This window comes from Gymnoscopelus braueri, assembly GCF_963280865.1.
Source record: "Gymnoscopelus braueri genome assembly, chromosome: 4".
Taxonomy (NCBI): Eukaryota; Metazoa; Chordata; class Actinopteri; order Myctophiformes; family Myctophidae; genus Gymnoscopelus; species Gymnoscopelus braueri.
Window position 1 is genome coordinate 13,630,204 of NC_137605.1, and position 17,500 is coordinate 13,647,703.

Genomic DNA, 17,500 nt, shown 5'->3' on the forward strand with positions numbered 1-17,500 from the left:
TAATAAACCAATAAACGTCAGCTCCTCCTCAGCAGCCATTAATACCGGGAACACATCTGTGTCCATTTTAAGATGTCTTTGGCTATTCAAAAATAGCAGATATACAAGCTCATAGCGCGGCACTGAGTGCCGCACTATGAGCTTGTAGATCTGCTTCTTTTTTTTTCATCTTGAAAATATGTGCAAATCTTTGAATATACTATATATATTTTGTAACTCCAAATCTTTGCTTCTGGGGAATCCCTGGAACAAAACATTTTGAGATGGGGGTCCACGGCCAAATACATATCTAAAAATGATTTCTAAATCCTAACAGTATGTTGCTATATCAGTGGTGCTCCAACTTTTTCGTGGCCAAGGACCCCCAAAATGATATGTATTTGGCCGCGGACCCCCATCTCAAAATATTTTGTTCCAGGGACCCCCACAGAAGCACAGATCGAATTTAAAATGTTCGCTTTAAAACATATATATATACTTATATTCAAAGTTTTGCCAAAATTTCCCCCAAATTTATTTTTTATTGCCAAATAAATGTAAAATGACACAGATGCGTTCCCGTCTTAATGCATTAAGCACTAAAAGGGCGGCGGTAATGGGCCTACTGATGTGGTGTCGCATTAATTAGGAGGAGCTAGCTAGGACGAGCTATTCCCTCCCCTAGCTCTTGAAGAGGAAAAAGCGGTAGCTGGAGCAGGGCCCCTGGGAGCCGTCGGGTGGCCCGTCTATATCTGGGGGAGGACAGGACACGAGGAGGAGAGACAGACAGAGTCAGACAGACAGACAGACAGAGCAGACAGACAGACAGACAGACAGACAGACAGACAGACAGACAGACAGACAGGGGAGGGCTGTGTGAGGGGTGACAGTCATATCAGGCATGGCGGATGGATCAGAATGATCTCGATCATACGTTTACGCATGGATTAAAGCAAAATAAAATCTCACGACTGAAAGGTTTTGTCAGGCCAAGTCCCAAGCTCTGATTTGTGAAAACAGTGTGAAAAGGAGGAGCCACCCACCCACACCAGAGTTTCATAAACAATTAGGTACAATGTGTAGAATGATGATGTTTAGGTATTATCATTCTAAACCTTTAATGAAATATCTGAGACCACTAGGGTTTTATTGAAGATGCCTCTGACATATGCTCTGGTATATTCTATTGTGTGATCAATTCAAACACACTTTAATCTATATGGCTGGCATGCCTTATATGCCTTAATACATTATGATTGCCCTATGTACCTACAATTAGAAAATAAAGACACCTTAAATATTTGATTTATTCTTTCACTCAATAGGGGCCGCTACCGTCGCAAGTTGATGATGTCATTTTGTCCATGTGTGGTCCCAGCCCTATGGAATGTATGTGAATGCATGTGCTAATAAAAAACAAACTTAATACGCCTGAGGTTAATATGAGCATCAAGGCAATATTTTAAATGCTTTATACTTAGCATTATGCATTCCATACATTCCATAGGGTTGGACCACACATGGACAAATGACATCATAACATTTTGATGGGAGTTGTCCCTATTGAGTGAAAGATGAACTATTTCTAAAATAAATACAATATTTAAGGTGTTTTTAGTTATAGAGGGCAATTATAAGGCATATATGGCCAGGGATCCAGAAGAAAACAACCAAAAATAGCTGATCTAAGCTTGTAGATCGGCTATTTTCGGTGCGCTTCCATAGAAGACGTGCTGTGCTGCCTCGTATGGAATCCAAATGACTGAAATCGGTCCGTAGTGACAGAGAACTTTAATCCATGCGTTTACGTTCAGTCTGCACGTAACGTTGGAGCCACATGATGGATCTATGACGGCAGGAGGATCAGAATGGAAACGGAGTAGCCTCGCGTCTCTCCTCTCAAGGTTTTCCACACGGCCACACGGTTTTCATTATTGAACTGACCAGTGTGATCTGGTCTAGGCCACAGATTCCCCAACAATCCGAATCTGGTTGTAGGGGGGGTATGGTATTCACCACATGAATACCATATCGAGTAGGCCCAATGTCGCCGGCCACTACAAGTTAGAATAAAACATGGGACATACTGTATACCAACGAAGTATAGGCCTATGGAGAAGTGTTTGAAGAAACTCGCAAAATTCATAAGAATCCAGAGGTTATGCCTCTAGCGCTATGACACTCCCTGGTTTCTGAGGGGGGGGGGGGGAATAACTTTTGGGAGCATACAGGCCAATCAGGCGAAAGAAGAGAAGAGAGAAAGAGAAGAGAGAGAGAGAGAGAGAGAGAGAGAGAGATAGAGAGAGAGAGAGAGAGAGAGAGAGAGAGAGATGGGATTCTCTCTCTCTCTCTCTCTCTTCTCTCTCTCTCATCTCTCTCTCTCTCTCTCTCTCATCTCTCTCTCTCTCTCTCTCTCTCTCTCTCTCATCTCTCTCTCTCTCTCTCTCTCTCTCTCTCTCATCTCTCTCTCCTCTCTCTCTCTCTCTCTCTCTCACAGATTCGGCACACAAACATGGGGATGAATTGATTCTACTATGATGCCACCAAAATGTGGAATGCCCTACCCAGAGTGTAGAAGAGAGAGTTGCGTCACGCTTTGATCTCGCCGCAAAGTGGGATGTTGCCTCCAGCAGTTCCAAACATTGGAACTTCCTCATTGAGATAGAAAGAGAACTTCCTCAATCCTTTCTTACAATGGGAGTCAACGCTAGTGTCGCCACATCTCATAGTTATATCACGCTGGCCTACCACCAGCCATCAAAAAGTGTGACTCCCTCTTTCGAAACGACCATGAAAGAGCACCTGTCTGCAATTTGCAACTGGACCTAGACAAGTCTTCTATAGCTTTCCAAAAGAAAGGACCCCCCCACTGCTTTTATACTGTAAATATACTTTTATTGCTCCTAGTGATCTCTTGTATAGTATTGCATGTTGTTATATGTCTTGATGAATTGAATACACAGGACCACAAGGGGAAACAAGCCCCAAAAAACTAAGAAACAAGTGTTTGTGTTATCCTTTTAACGTCATTATATAACTGTACCTCTGTACTTTTTGCAAACTGTTAACCCATTCAATCCGGAATGCATCTGTGTCATTTTAGATTTGAGCTATAAACATTATTTTACACTTTGGCTATTCAAAAATAGCAGATCTACAAGCTCGTAGCGTGGCACCGAGGGCCACGCTACGAGCTTGTAGATCTTTAAAAGGAATTGAAAAATCTTTGAATACATATAGTATTTGAAACAACATTTTTAACTCAAATCTGTGCTTCGGGGGGTCCCTGGAACAACATATTTGATGGGGATCGGCGGCCAAATACATATCATTTTGGTGGTCCTTGACATGAAAAAGTTTGAGAACCACTCAACATAGTTTTTCAGAAAACTGTTAGGATTTAGAAGACATTTGTAAAGATTTGCACACATTTTCACTCTATGAGCTTGTATATCTGCTATTTTTGAATAGCCAAAAGAGATCTTAAAATGACACAGATGCGTTCCCAGATTGAATGGGTTAATAAAGTATTCAATCAATCAAATCAAAAGAGGCGTGCTCACCCCTGCGGCTCCGTCCGTCCTCGGACGTGTGTCGGGTGAGGGGTGGGCTTCCACTCCGCCTCGGCGGGCCGCGACCTCCTGCCGTCCTCCGACGGGGCCTTCTGCAGGTGGTGGCCTCCTCTGGCCGTCCTCCGGGTGGAGCCTGCCTCCTCCTCTCCTCTCCTCCTCCTCCTCCTCCTCCTCGCCTCCCGTGGTGAGGGACCACCACCAGTCCATCATCTCCCTCCGACCCGGCCCCCCCCGGGCCCCCCTGCTCTGCCCTGCCCACGCCATGTTGGAACCTCCACTCGCCCTCGGCGTGCAGCGGCGGCATCGCCCGGGGCCCTCCACCTCCTCTCCTCCTCCTCCTCGCCGCACGTCCTCCTGCATCCCACCACCTCCTCCCCTGTGACCCTGGGGGGGGTAGTAGGCCTGTCATCATTAATACATTAATCGCCCTGATTGAAATTGTTTGAGATAATAGCATTTTTTGTTTCGCATAAAGTTGCTCTCGGCGTAGAAACCTCTTATGTCCATAATTTAACTTTTTGTGTTTTTTTTGTAAATTAACGTCCTACAGTACTTGATCATACTACAGCGTCACACAAAAGCCATCAAAGTAGCAGATCTACAAGCTTGAAACGCGGCGCGAAGCGACGCGTTTCAAGCTTGTAGATCTGCTACTTTTGCTAATTTTTCATTTGAATGCTGAAAAAGTAACAGTTTTAGACATATGAGGTTTCCCACCGACAGAGACGGACAATCGTCCAAATCGTGTTCTGTACAAACAAAATCTGTTAAATATTATTTTATGCATTATTATGCAAACAATTTAAAAAAATTGCGGACATTTGCTATTTAGTGGCTATTTCCACTATTTTTGAAACATTTTGAAAATGATTAAATATGGCCTATTTTGCGCTGCATTTCGTGCTTGTAGATCTGCTACTTTTGATAACTTTTGTGTGACGCTGTAGTATGATCAAGTAGGACGTTCATTTACGGAAAAAAACGTTAAAATATGGATAATGATGAGAGGTTTTCTGATCGACCGCAACGATATAATCAATAGTTGCAGCCCTTACCCTGGGGGTGTCCCCCCCGGCGGTCTCCTCCTCCTCCATCGGGATGATAGCGCCCCCTACGGTCGTCCTGCTGCTGCTGCTGCTGTTTGTTGCTGTAGCTGTAGCTGTAGCTGTTGTTGCTGTTGCTGTAGCTGTTGTTGTTGCTGTGCTATCCAGGCCTGGTTCATCCTGAAGTCGGGCTCAGAGGGCACCTTGCCCTGGTTGCACGGGCTCCGCCCAACGCCGTGCCCGCCCTCGATGATGGCTCCGCCTCCACCCCCACCCCCGCCGCCGCCGCCCCCCACAGGCAGGGTGTGGCCGTTCTTCACGTAGGGCTGCTTGACGCTCTGCGCGTCGTCGGCCTCTGCTGCACACAGAGACACAAGCGTTAGGGGAGGATGCAACAGTTCATTGCACAAATCGATTATGAAGAAAAAACATCATAGCCGATAATCTGTTTTAATACAAATAACTGATTTGGGGGAAAGACATTGAAATTAAATCTTTCGCTTCTCTCTGCACCTTCTTGACAGAAATGGTTTGCGCTCCGTTATTGTGTTGATGGTGTATGGAGTATCTGAGTTCTCTGTACTACGTTTTTATTAGCTTCAAGATAAACAAAGATCAAATAAAAAAAATATATATATTTTTTTCTTCTACAAGCTGATTGGTTGTAGTTCGGCTATTAGAAAGACGATATAGTTATAGTAAACAGCCCTTAACGTGTTAACAGTTTAACCGCTTAAGACATGTCGCTCGTCAATTAGTCATTTTTTACAAAAATTGTTTGAAATGTTTGGGATTTTTTTGGGGGGGAAATCTTCGCCTAACAATGCACGGCTGACATCAGGGGGGACTCCAGGTCGAACAGTGTTTAAGCTGAGCAGGGCTGAAGCAGGGCCGCTGCGGCAGCGCAGTGCTAAATGTAGGAGGATTTATGGATCTGTGTTCCCCTCGGAGCAGCACCTGGACATGATTTCACAGCAGTAAAAAGAGCTTGGATTGAGGGGAGGTGTCACTAAACCCCGGCCCTGTGTGGATGGAAGTACTGCTTGCGGGGCGATAAACCACCAGGCCCTAATTTTTATAAATGGGCTCCGGCGACAGCATGGCTCTGCTGTCCGTACCGTACCGTACACCCTGAGCCAGCGATATAGAGAGAGAGAGAGTTACGTCACTAGCATAGACTCCCATTGTAAGAATGTCTCAATGAGGAAGTTCCAATGTTTGGAACTACAGGAGGCAACATCCCGCTTTGTGGCGAGATCAAAGCATGACGCAACTCTCTCTCTCTCTCTATATCGCTGCCCTGAGCTATAACACAGCAAAATCCTGAGTGTTCAATGTTTGTAAACTCTCAGAGTTAAATGAACAACGGAGGATTTTTACATCGTACTTCGTCAGAGGGCACAGTTCTTCTTTCCACTTTTCTCCAGCTCATATCATCTCCCTCACTTTTCCCCCCTTTTTTTAAGAAGCATTATAGTTCACCCAAAAAATGACTTATTATTTTCTATCAATTACACACCCCAATTACACACCCCATGAAGCCCGTCATCAATAATTTGGCGGAGTCTCCGGGTCATCAAATTATTGCTTTAGGAATGCGACAAAAACAAACAAAAATATCTCCATGAATTCAAGGCTTCATTGTGTGTGCAATTGATATAAAACTAGAAAAAGTGCTCCTCGGAGCACAGGTCTCCGCCAGGTCAGGTAGGTTAGTGTGGTCCAGCAATGTTCGGAGTTTCACCGCAATCGACCTTGCGTTCATGATTTGCAACATTTTGCTCAAAACGGGCCACTCCTGCAAATTTTAGACGTCAATCTTAGCCAATGAGGATGGAATATGAAAAATCTAACAGATCCGTCTTGATCACATGACTAAAGAGATTATGTGTACCGATTTGCGTGAAATTTGGATAAAATAAAATATGTCAAAATGTCACGGAAATTGCATGCTGTGTTCATAATTTCAGGCATTTTGTTCAAAACGGAGCACTCCTGCACACTTTGGAAGCCATTTTTAGCCAATCAGGATGGAATATGAAAAATCTGAAAAACCTGTTTTGTTTAATGGACTATAGAGATACTGTGTACCGATTCGCGTGATGTTTGGACAAAATCTATAGGAGTAGGCCTACTGTCAAAAAATGTATAGCAAAAAGCGGCCTCCTGGTGGCGCTATAACAGGCCCATGTGGAAAAATTGGTTCTGAATTGGCATCCAGGGAGTGTGTGTGCACAGTTTCGCTGCGATCAAGCCAACAGAGCCAGAGATTAGCTGTCCACAGACGGACGGACAGACAGACGGACGGACGGACAGACGGACGGACGGACGGACGGACGGACGGACGGACGGACGGACGGACGGACGGACGGACGGACGGACGGACGGACGGACGGACGGACGGACGGACGGACGGACGGACGGACGGACGGACGGGGGGACGGACGGACGGGGGGACGGACGGACGGACGGACAAACGGACGGACAAACGGACAAACGGACGGACAAACGGACGGACAGGGTGCAAAACATACTCTCTCGCCATGCCTTACGGCCTGGCGGAGACAATAAGTACTTTTTTGGGTGAACTATACTCCTTTAAGTTGCCGTCAAAAACGTTTAAATAGAAACGTGTTTCAGAAGATTAATTGGTATTTGGTAATACTGCCAGGTGTTTCTGTCATGAGGGAGGTTGTGTGCGTGTGCGTGTGTGCGTGCGTGTAAAGTAAAACTGGACTGGTTTGATCATAATGGTATTTCCCGTACCACAGATATTGTGTTCATTAATAAATTTAGGAAAAAAACAGTTACTTTTTGTGAAACAGGCTGCCCTATATGGATTGTAGCTGTTTATCTTTTAGCTACGTATTTTCGCAGCGCAACATACTTCCATAGAAGACATGCTGTCTTCTATGGAATCCAAATCACTGAAATCAGTCGACTGAGAACTGAGAGAGAGAGAGAGAGAGAGAGAGAGAGAGAGAGAGAGAGAGAGAGAGAGAGAGAGAGAGAGAGAGAGAGACTTACCATTGTCTGGGACCTCCTTCAGCACTCCCTGTTCTATGAGCTCCTGCCGCGTCCGTCTCATCGACATCTGCCTCTCCAGAACTGCACAACACACACACACACACACACACACACACACACACACACACACACACACACACACACACACACACACACACACACACACACACACACACACACACACACACACACACACACACACACACACACACACACACACACACACACACACACACACACAGCGCGCAGAATTGAAGCCAGCGCATTAGGTTTCTATTGGCAATGAGCTCACATACACTGATGCGTAGCAGATCTCAAAGATGTTAAGTCTACAGATCTTCACTCAGCAGGGTCGCTGTGTGTGTGTTTCTGCTCTGAAGCCTCGTTTTAACACTGGGCCCAAAATAACTGGCTTTTCAATGGAATTTTCTCTCAATTTAAAGTGCACTGAGTGAACGCACTGCGACAGCCAGTGATGGAAAAAAGTACTCTAAGTACTTAAGTAAAAGTATTAATACTGCAATGTAGAAGTACTCTGTTACAAGAAAAAATTCTATAAATTACTTGAGTAAAAGTGAAAAAGTATTGGTATCAAAATGTACCTAAAGTACCAAAAGTAAAAGTACAAAAATGTTTGAAAATAGCAGATCTACAAGCTCACAATGCGTCGCACCACGACGCGTTGTGAGCTTGTAGATCTGCTATTTTCAAACATTTTTGTATAGCCTAGGTATACAATAGGGCGAAAGTGGTCAATGTATGTTTCATAATATCATAATTTATATCTGAAAAGTAAATAGTAACTAAAGTTGTCAAATCATTGTAGTGGAGTAAAAGTACTATATTTGCCTCTGAGGTGTAGTGGAGTAGAAGTTAAAGTACTGAAAACTTAAAAAACTCAAGCAAAGTGAAAATACGTCAAAATTGTACTTAAGCACAGTACTTGAGTAAATAAATGTACTTAGTTACTTTACACCCTTGGCCAGAGGGGACACACTGGGGACACTGGGGGACAGGAAAACTGACTCACTGAGGAACTGTGATAAAACGTAACAGTGCTGGACGACAAACAAACACAATGACATCATCAGAAGAGCGATAAAGGCCCACGGGGCACAACAACACCAGAGGGAGCTCCACTGATCTCATTCCCCCCAGATTTCGGCACAAACATGGGGATGAATTCATTCATTCATGTGGAATGCCCTACCACCACCAGACATCAAAAAGTGTGACTCCCTAGTCTGCCCTCCTTCAAAACCGCCATAAAAGAGCACCTGCAAGTCTTCTAGCATGCCAAATGAAATGACCCCCCACTGTTTTTCTGTCAATATACTTTTAACCCATTCAATCCGGGAACCCATGCTACAAATGTCTTCTAAATCTTAACTGGTTTCTGAAAGAAATATGTTGCTATATCAGTGGTTCCCAAACTTTTTCATGTCAAGGACCCCCAAAATGATATGTATTTGGCCACGGACCCCCATCTCAAAATATTTTGCTCCAGTCAGGGACCCCCCCAGAAGCAAGGATTTGAGTTACAAATGTTCGCTTAAAAAAATATAGGCCTGTATATTCAAAGATTTGCACAAATTTCACGAAAAAAAAAATAAAGCAGATCTACAAGCTCATAGTGCGGCACTCGAGCCTGCATATCTGCTATTTTTTAATAGCCAAAAACATGACACAGATGCGTTCCCGGATTGAATGGGTTAATGCTCCTAGTATTGATCTTGTATGGTATGAATACGTAGGACCACAATGGAAACAAGTCCTCAGGGCTTTTTTGTGTTATCTTTTTAGCATCATTGTATAACTGTCCCTCTGTACTTTTTTGCAAACTGTTAATAAAGTATTCAACCAGACCAATTCAATCAGACGGACCTTCTGACGTCTCCTGGAACTTGTCGCTGCTCTTCTTCTTCCTCCACTTCCAGGGCTTAAAGATCTTGCCCAGGGTGGAGAACTTGCCCTTACGCTTGGGGGGAGGGGTCCCGTCGCCCGTGCTGCCCCCCCCCTCGCCCCCCGGTGTGCCGTGCTGCTGCTGCTGCTCAACTTCATCATCTGCAAGGGGGAGAGAGAGAGAGAGAGAGAGAGAGAGAGAGAGAGAGAGAGAGAGAGAGAGAGAGAGAGAGAGGTGGGTTTTTAAACCACTTGAACCTTATCTTTAACTCTATGACTTGAACCCTGTAGTCCGGTGGTTCTAAAAGTGGGGTACGGGGACCCCCAGGGGTCCTTGAGGGGATTCCAGGGGGTCCCCAGATAAATTATTGATATCCAAATGGAACCAAATGGACCCTTATGTGGCTGTAACTCTAGAGTGTACAAATGGAACCAAATGGACCCAAATTAGCAAGTGAGCTTATAGAAAATCACATTTTCTGTACGGTATCATTGTACAGCAAAGTATAATACAGGGTTAAGTGGTTAGTCAATTTAGTACATTTTCCCCTCTCGATTCATTGATTTTAATACAAAATAATAATAACTTCTTCTCGATAATTTGATTAACCTACATGAACAATATCAAGTCAGTTATTGTTTCTAAACGTCAATTACGATATATTTTCGGTAAATTACCCAGCCCCAGCTTGTCCATTGGCTATTTTCTGCGAAGACATTTAGTGTAGAGTATAAACAGGGGAGGGTCTAGTATAGAGCCCTTGGGAATCCGGTCAACTAAGTATAGGGTTTAAGTGGTAAAAAAAAAGAAGACTAATCCACGGCCTGGGAAGCGTCAGACTTCTTTGCACAATGTTGAAATTAATTCGGAATGTTCCTGATTTGCGCGGAAATGTTCAAATTAGGAACAGATCAACAGACAAAGACAATAACGATCAACAGTCGAACTCAAATCTGTCTGCCGTTGAACTCGAAACTGTTTTGTCCCAGTTTTATCTTGCGCTTAAATAATGCATTTCTCAAAGGATCTAAATCACATTAAAGCTGCACTATGTAACTTTCCTCTCCTTCCCCGGATTTGAACATGGTTTCCTGTGCTGACAGTCCTGACGTGTTTTACCATTGAGCTAATAGAGCCTGCCTGCTTGCTCAGGGGATACATTTAATCTTGATCTTCAGGTCAAAATTCATGTCAGAGCCTGTGTCTAGGTGAGACATGACCTTTGACACGATCTAAATGTCTCAATAGAAGAGCAGGGAGACAAAATACAACCATAAGTTATAATGTATGAATATACTCTACCATACGGATTGGACAGAATTGTATAATATTCATTATAAAAATTGACATAGTGCCGCTTTAAGTCTTTCTTTTAAAATATAGAAGAGTAATCGTTTATTACAAGGCTAGCTTGTATATGCATTCTTAATAAGAGATTGATTTGTGCACTTTTCTAACTTTGCTCTTGGAGAAAAGAAACAAATTGCGGTTTGGGGTTTGAGGTCACATGACCGCTGCTTTGGTATGGTCTCCATCATGACTGGACCGTCGTCATGACTACAACACCAACAGGCACTCCTGGTATTTCCAGAACAGAGCTGCAGTTTTCTTGCCGATACGTGAACTGACCCCTTCCCTGCCCTCTCACTAAAGAGAGGGCAGGTTACATAGCATGTTATGTAGACAAATACCAGGTTCATGTGTAGACCTGGCATCCTATAGTGTGTAGTTTGAGTGTACAGATCGTTTTTTTATATATATTATACTGTTTTGACTCATGATAGGTTCTTGGTTTACCTATGATCCTACATTAGTATTTCTGTGCATTGTATTACCTTGTGTTTTCCTTGCTTACTGTAAATCACTCTGGATTAAGAGCGTCCGCTAAATGCCTAAAATGTAAATGGTAAGAACAGAAGTTTGTCACAATTATTACACAATAGCCTAATCGCAATATTTTTTTGTATAATTGCCATAATTGTTTCCATGTTGAAAACTTTTGAAAAAATTGTGTATAGAAAATTGTTTTAATTTGATTTGAAAGTATAAAGTTATTAAATAGGTCATTTCTTTGTATATTTAAGTCATTTGTCATTTCTGCTCTGTGGAATTTCTGTTTACAAAGCCTAAAAGCCAAATACAAATAAAAATGAATTTCTATGTTCCAATGTTCAACGTCAAAAACACAATTAAAATTGTTAATTAGTAATGATAATAATGTTTGTGTCCGTGTCCGGGTAGCTCAGTCAGTAGAGCTTTCGCCTTTGAACCACAAGGTCATGGGTTTGATCTCGGGCACCGCCAACTCAGCATGTGCGTAGCACGGCTTGGTGCTGCCAAGTCGTGCGGTAAGTAATGGGAGCTGATGGTAAGTGTGTGGCGCTCCACCTCAGCAATCCATACGCGGGATAGACTCCCGCAATCTCGGCTGATACCGACCTCTCCAGCCTACAGTACTTACTGATCGTGACAGCCCTAAGGAGAAAAAGATTATGTTCATTAAGACCGTTATTTATCTTAAAGCAGCTAGCTCTCTGGGATGGTGTGTGTGTCTTGGCCCGGCCTGGGGGTTTGCTAAGGAGTCATGAACTCCTCCATGGTCAACGGGAGGAGGAGGAGGTGAGATCCCACGTCCGTTGGCGCCCTGCCAGAGCTTCCCACACTCCAGTGTTCACATTCCACAGTTGGGGGGGGGGGGGGGGGTCCCTTATCAGCCTTCCACCACGCACATGGACGCAATCACGCAGACAGTGCACACATCTGTACCATGTCTCCATACATAGGACTGTCATGATCATGACATTTTAGATCACGATTAATTGTTATACAAATAATTGAGATTAATGATTTAATTGTGCTTTTGACATTGAACACTGGAACATATGAATAGTTGCTGTCAGCCAGAAACGTCTTAGCTAACTTTAGGTCATAAATTAATGCATTACTTTATCATACTTCCACGTCACACAAAGGCATCAAAAGTAGCAGAAACGCGACACGAAGCAACGCGTTTCGAGCTTGTCGATCTGCAATTTATGCTCCTTTTGAATTTGTATCCTAAAAAGTTACTGTTTTGGACATTATGGAAGTTTCCACCCAACAGCGACAAAATATATTTTCTTTTTTAGGCTTAGTAAACAAAGGGCAGATATGACAAATACCTTAAATCTACAAAGAAATGAATGACAATGACCGGTACCAATGATAAACAATGTACTACGGCCAAAATAGTTGCGATGTGACGTAATACTGAGAGCTTGCAAAACGTCTATTTCCGGCATTTTCCAACCGGTGAATTTATTCATACGAATTTAAACGATTCCGACGATCGGCATGCAAGAACAATTGCGATTATCTCGAAGAAGAATTGCCATCAGGACAGGTGATTATGTCATGATTTTGACAGGCGTATCGTATCCACACACACATTCCAACGAATACCAACGCAGCCAAAAGCGTTCACAGAGAACCTGCTGCTGAGGCCTGACCTCTGCTCTAAAACGCCATTGTGCCAGGGAGGACTGACAGCTAACTGACAGGCTGCTGAGCTCAGGACGGCCAGCTGTGAGGGAGCCAGCTCTCCCAGGGCTGCATGGGACCGCTGAACTCAGCAACAGTGGGGGAAATAAAGTATCCAAGTACATTTACTCATAAATCAATAAACATGTAGTTTTGTCCAATCTGTATGGTAGTGAATGTTAATACAGCATAACTTATACAATTGGGGTGTTTGTATTTTGTCTCCCTTCTACTGAGACATTTAGATCGAGTCAATTTATCCCCTGAGCAAGCACGCAGGCTCCATTAGCTGAATGGTAAAAATGTCAGGACTTGCACTGGAAACCAGGTTCAAATCCGGGGTAGAAGAGGAAAGTTACATAGTGCTGTAAGTAAAAAAGATTACGTACTCTTCTCTTACTTTGAACATTTCCATTTTGTGATACTTTATACTTCTTCTAATCTGCACTACATCTCAGAGGCTAATATTTCAGCTTTTTCCAATTATTAGACATATTTAGTAGATAGTTACTTTAGATTTAGATTATTATTACAAAACTTAAGCCCTATCTCATACTTCAGCTATTTGAAAATTAGGTGATCTACGCGTTGGGGTTGTGACTTGTGAGAGAAATAATAATTGACTGTAATGTATTTTTTATACATTTTATAATGTTTACTTGTGGTACTGTAAGTATATTTTGATTCCAATACTTTTATAAAATGCTGAATACAGGGCAGTTTTACTCGCAACAGAGTATTTCGTGGTATTGTTACTTTTAACATAAAAAAAAAAAGTATTTCTTTCAGCAGTGCTCAGCAGACATAATATTTACCAGGCAGCACAGACGGAGAGAGAGAGAGAGAGAGAGAGAGAGAGAGAGAGAGAGAGAGAGAGAGAGAGAGAGAAAGAGAGAGAATGGGCCTGAGGAGGTAGAGCACCCAGCCCTGTGCCTCACACAGGATGTCCTGGCGACAAGAGCTGGTTCCCACAACACAATTCTGGTCAAAACACACACAATGCCCGCTAAACCCACCTGACAGACAGACAGGCCCGCTGGACAAAATGCACTTTATGAGAACGAAGCAACGCTGCTGTCCTGCTGTGTGGACGTTTGTGTTGTGTGTTTTTTTTTTGTCAGAGCAAATTAAGCAAAATGTCATCGGGTCTAACGACAAGAACAACAAAGACAGGGTTTAACCCATTTAAACCGTTTTCTGAAAGAATTGTGTTGCTACTGTATATCGCTGTTGTTGGAGTTGGGGGACATGCATGCATGAATATGTATTTGGTGGATATACGGTGTCCCACACTACAATACACATACACACACAAACACACACGCACACACACACACACACACACACACACACACACACGCGCACGCACACACACACACACACACACACAGGCACAGGCACACACAGTTCTAGACAGCTGACCACTTTGGTGCCGTGCCAGAAAAATAATAAATAGTTGAAGATTCTTTTTCACTTGGTGCTACAGGCTGACTTTCGGGTCACACAATGCTTGACAGAAGCGTCTCTACCTGGAAGAGGGCTGCTGCTCAGTGTCCAGCTTCGGCGGCGGCGCGACTTGAGGCAGCATGCCATGGAGGAAACCCCTCAAACCTCCTGTCCTCCAGAACAGAGATGCCCCCCAAAGGCACACCATTCATTCAAGGGAACGATTAAAACCACAAATATCCAAAAAAGGCCAGGAGCTTTTATAAGCACTGCTCAAACTATACGGCAGACAGACAACCAACCAACTCGGGGGATGCTGAGCTCGGGGGGGCAGTAGTGTGTGTGTGTGTGTGTGTGTGTGTGTGTGTGTCTACTCCGAAACCATGGAAATCCAAGCCCCTAACGGCACGGTAGAAACTTGAGAATCCAGCCCAGCTGACAAAACATCCACATTATGCATCGCTTAGAGGCAGGCAGCTCCTTCTGATCCCACTGAGCCCATGGTTCTCCTACACGGCAGTGCTTGGCGGAGCAGCATGCCTCTGGACAGAGTGAGAGTGTGGTTCAGCTCCAGCTGAAAAACCACTGATCCAGGGCAGGGATAAGGTCCTGGCAGGGCGGGGATAAGGTCCTGGTTAGGGCAGGGATAAGGTCCTGGCAGTGCCAGCCAGGCTAGCACGCTGCCACAGCGATCACTCCCGGGAGGTTGACGATCACAGAGGGCTCGATCCAAGAAGACGGAGGCGCGCTCCGCATGGGAAAGACAAAGAAGTTGACCTTATCTGGAGAAGGCTTGTATGTACGTCGGCTAATTGACCGCATGTATTCGACCGCCTCCGGCTCCTCAGGAAAAAGAATCTTGAGGGAGGAGGAGGCCCGGCTGGATAAAGCTGGCCTGGTATGCTGCTGACGACGGCCTCGAGTCTCTGAGGCTCCTAAAGGGCTTCCTCACAGATAACGCCGAGAGAGGGAGTTCTGTCACGTCATTGTCTCACAGAGTGGAGGTCCAGTGTGGGTCGGCTCTCTGGCTGCCTGCAGCTGTGTGACTCGGGAACACACGGGGTGGGTGGAGGTGGAGGGCGGGGGGGCTGGAAACACAGGGAGGAAACGGTACTCCACCCAGAGAACAAAGACAACCTCTTCCCCTCACACAACACAACCATACTCACACACAACACACACACACACACACACACACACACACACACACACACACACACACACACACACACACACACACACACACACACACACACACACACACACACACACACACACACACACACACACACACACACACACACACACACACACACACACACACGCACGCACAGCTCATGGAAACTGGGGCACTGGATGCGTCATGTACTGTATTATATGGATAAGACAGTGGTTCTCTGGACCCCTAAATTGATAACGTATTTGGCCGCGGACCCCCCATCTGAAAGGATTTTGTACCAGGGACCCCCATAAGCGAAGATTTGTGTTAAGACTTTACAAAATGATTCCAAGTTTTAAAAAAATGTAAAAAAAATCAAAATAAAAAAGCATATCTATAAGCCGACACAGGCGCGTTGTGAGCTTGTAGCTTGTTGTTCTACTAGCCAAATTATGGGGTTAAAAAAAACTGTTCAAATGTTTCAGAGTTTGCCGGGGACCCCCTGGAACCCCCTCAAGAAAACCCCTGGCTGCAGGGTCTCCGGACCCCACTTTTGAAAACCAGCAGTACACAGACATCAATGAAACTAATAATCATTGTTTCATAGTGGCAGCTTATTGAGACTGGCAACGTTCAGAGGAGGAGGTTTGGATTGTAAATTCGACTCAAGAGGTTCCGTCATCAGCATTCTATTCACACGCTCTAATCAGTGTCTTTTTTTTAACTTAGATAAGGCTTTCCTCCAATCAGGAAACAGGGGCCAGACATGACAGACAGGGCCCTGGAGTGGGGGGGCGGAGCTGCTGCTGCAGTGAGGACCTCCCCCCTCGAAGCCACACCCACTACACCCTTCTGTCAGACATCTCCCACACCCCTCCACTAAGACACACCCCTCCACTAAGACACACCCCTCCACTAAATGCCCTGTCAGGACGGAGTGGAGCTCCATGATTCAGAAAGTCACACATTTAAAAACCCCAGCATTGTGGGGGGAAAACTTGTAGCAGAATATAGCCGATCTGCAAGCTCGCATCGCTTGTAGATCGGCTATTTTCTGCGAAGATATCTAGTGTAGACTAGAGCGAAAACAGTAAAGTCAATAGGGTAGAGCCCTGAGGGACTCCGGTCAACGCAGTAAAAGGTTTAAATGATTAAATAAGAGGCATTGTTGTTGTTGTTGTTGTTGTTTTAAGAGCCCAGCCCCCAGCCATCCTGCCAGTCAGTCCTATGGAGGAATTTATAAAACGGAAGGCCGACACGGGCATCAGTACAAGGGCCGTCACCAGAGGGGATTGTGAGGTGCAGTCTAGACGCACAGCCTTTGCGCAAAATTCCTTTTCAGTTCAAGGAAGCGCAATTTGGAACAATCTACCCACTACCATAAGAGTCCATCCTTTACATCTTTTAAGGTCCAACTAAAAGGATCACGGACAATGATTTTTTTTTACTGTTGCTTTTTTCTCTTCTGTTTGTACCCTTTTAGTGATGTTTATATGTGCTCTTTTTTTAACGTTGCTTGCTTTCTGTATGGGGGCAACGGATGGAAATGAGCATTCTTGCTAAATCCGGCGTAATTACATTGCATTGTATGTGTGGTGTTCATAAATATGTGCTGTCCTTCCCAAGTAAACGTATAAATAAATAATTTCAGTCAGTCAGTCAGTCAGTCAGTCAGTCAGACAACCAGCTGCCCGAATCCCTTACATAAGAGTCTGCAGTTGGGAAATACCTACATCCACATGTAGCCTATAAATGCCCCCCACCACCCCCCCCCCCCCCCCCCGCTACTGCCGCCAGCTCGCATTATGACATGTAATCTGCTTGATTGGAGGCACACAGAGGTTACAGAGCA

The 17,500-nt window shown here is 44.5% G+C and overlaps 1 protein-coding gene across 1 annotated transcript in view; it reads right to left on the reverse strand.

The window, feature by feature from the left end:
- The window catches only part of phactr4b (phosphatase and actin regulator 4b), a 49,367-nt gene that overhangs the window by 29,708 nt on the left and 2,159 nt on the right, over positions 1-17,500 (reverse strand). The window contains 6 exon segments of the mRNA XM_080425761.1: positions 3,543-3,582; positions 3,584-3,652; positions 3,654-3,927; positions 4,667-4,949; positions 7,622-7,702; positions 9,506-9,685. Coding sequence (XP_080281887.1) covers positions 3,543-3,582; positions 3,584-3,652; positions 3,654-3,927; positions 4,667-4,949; positions 7,622-7,702; positions 9,506-9,685 — 927 coding nt within the window.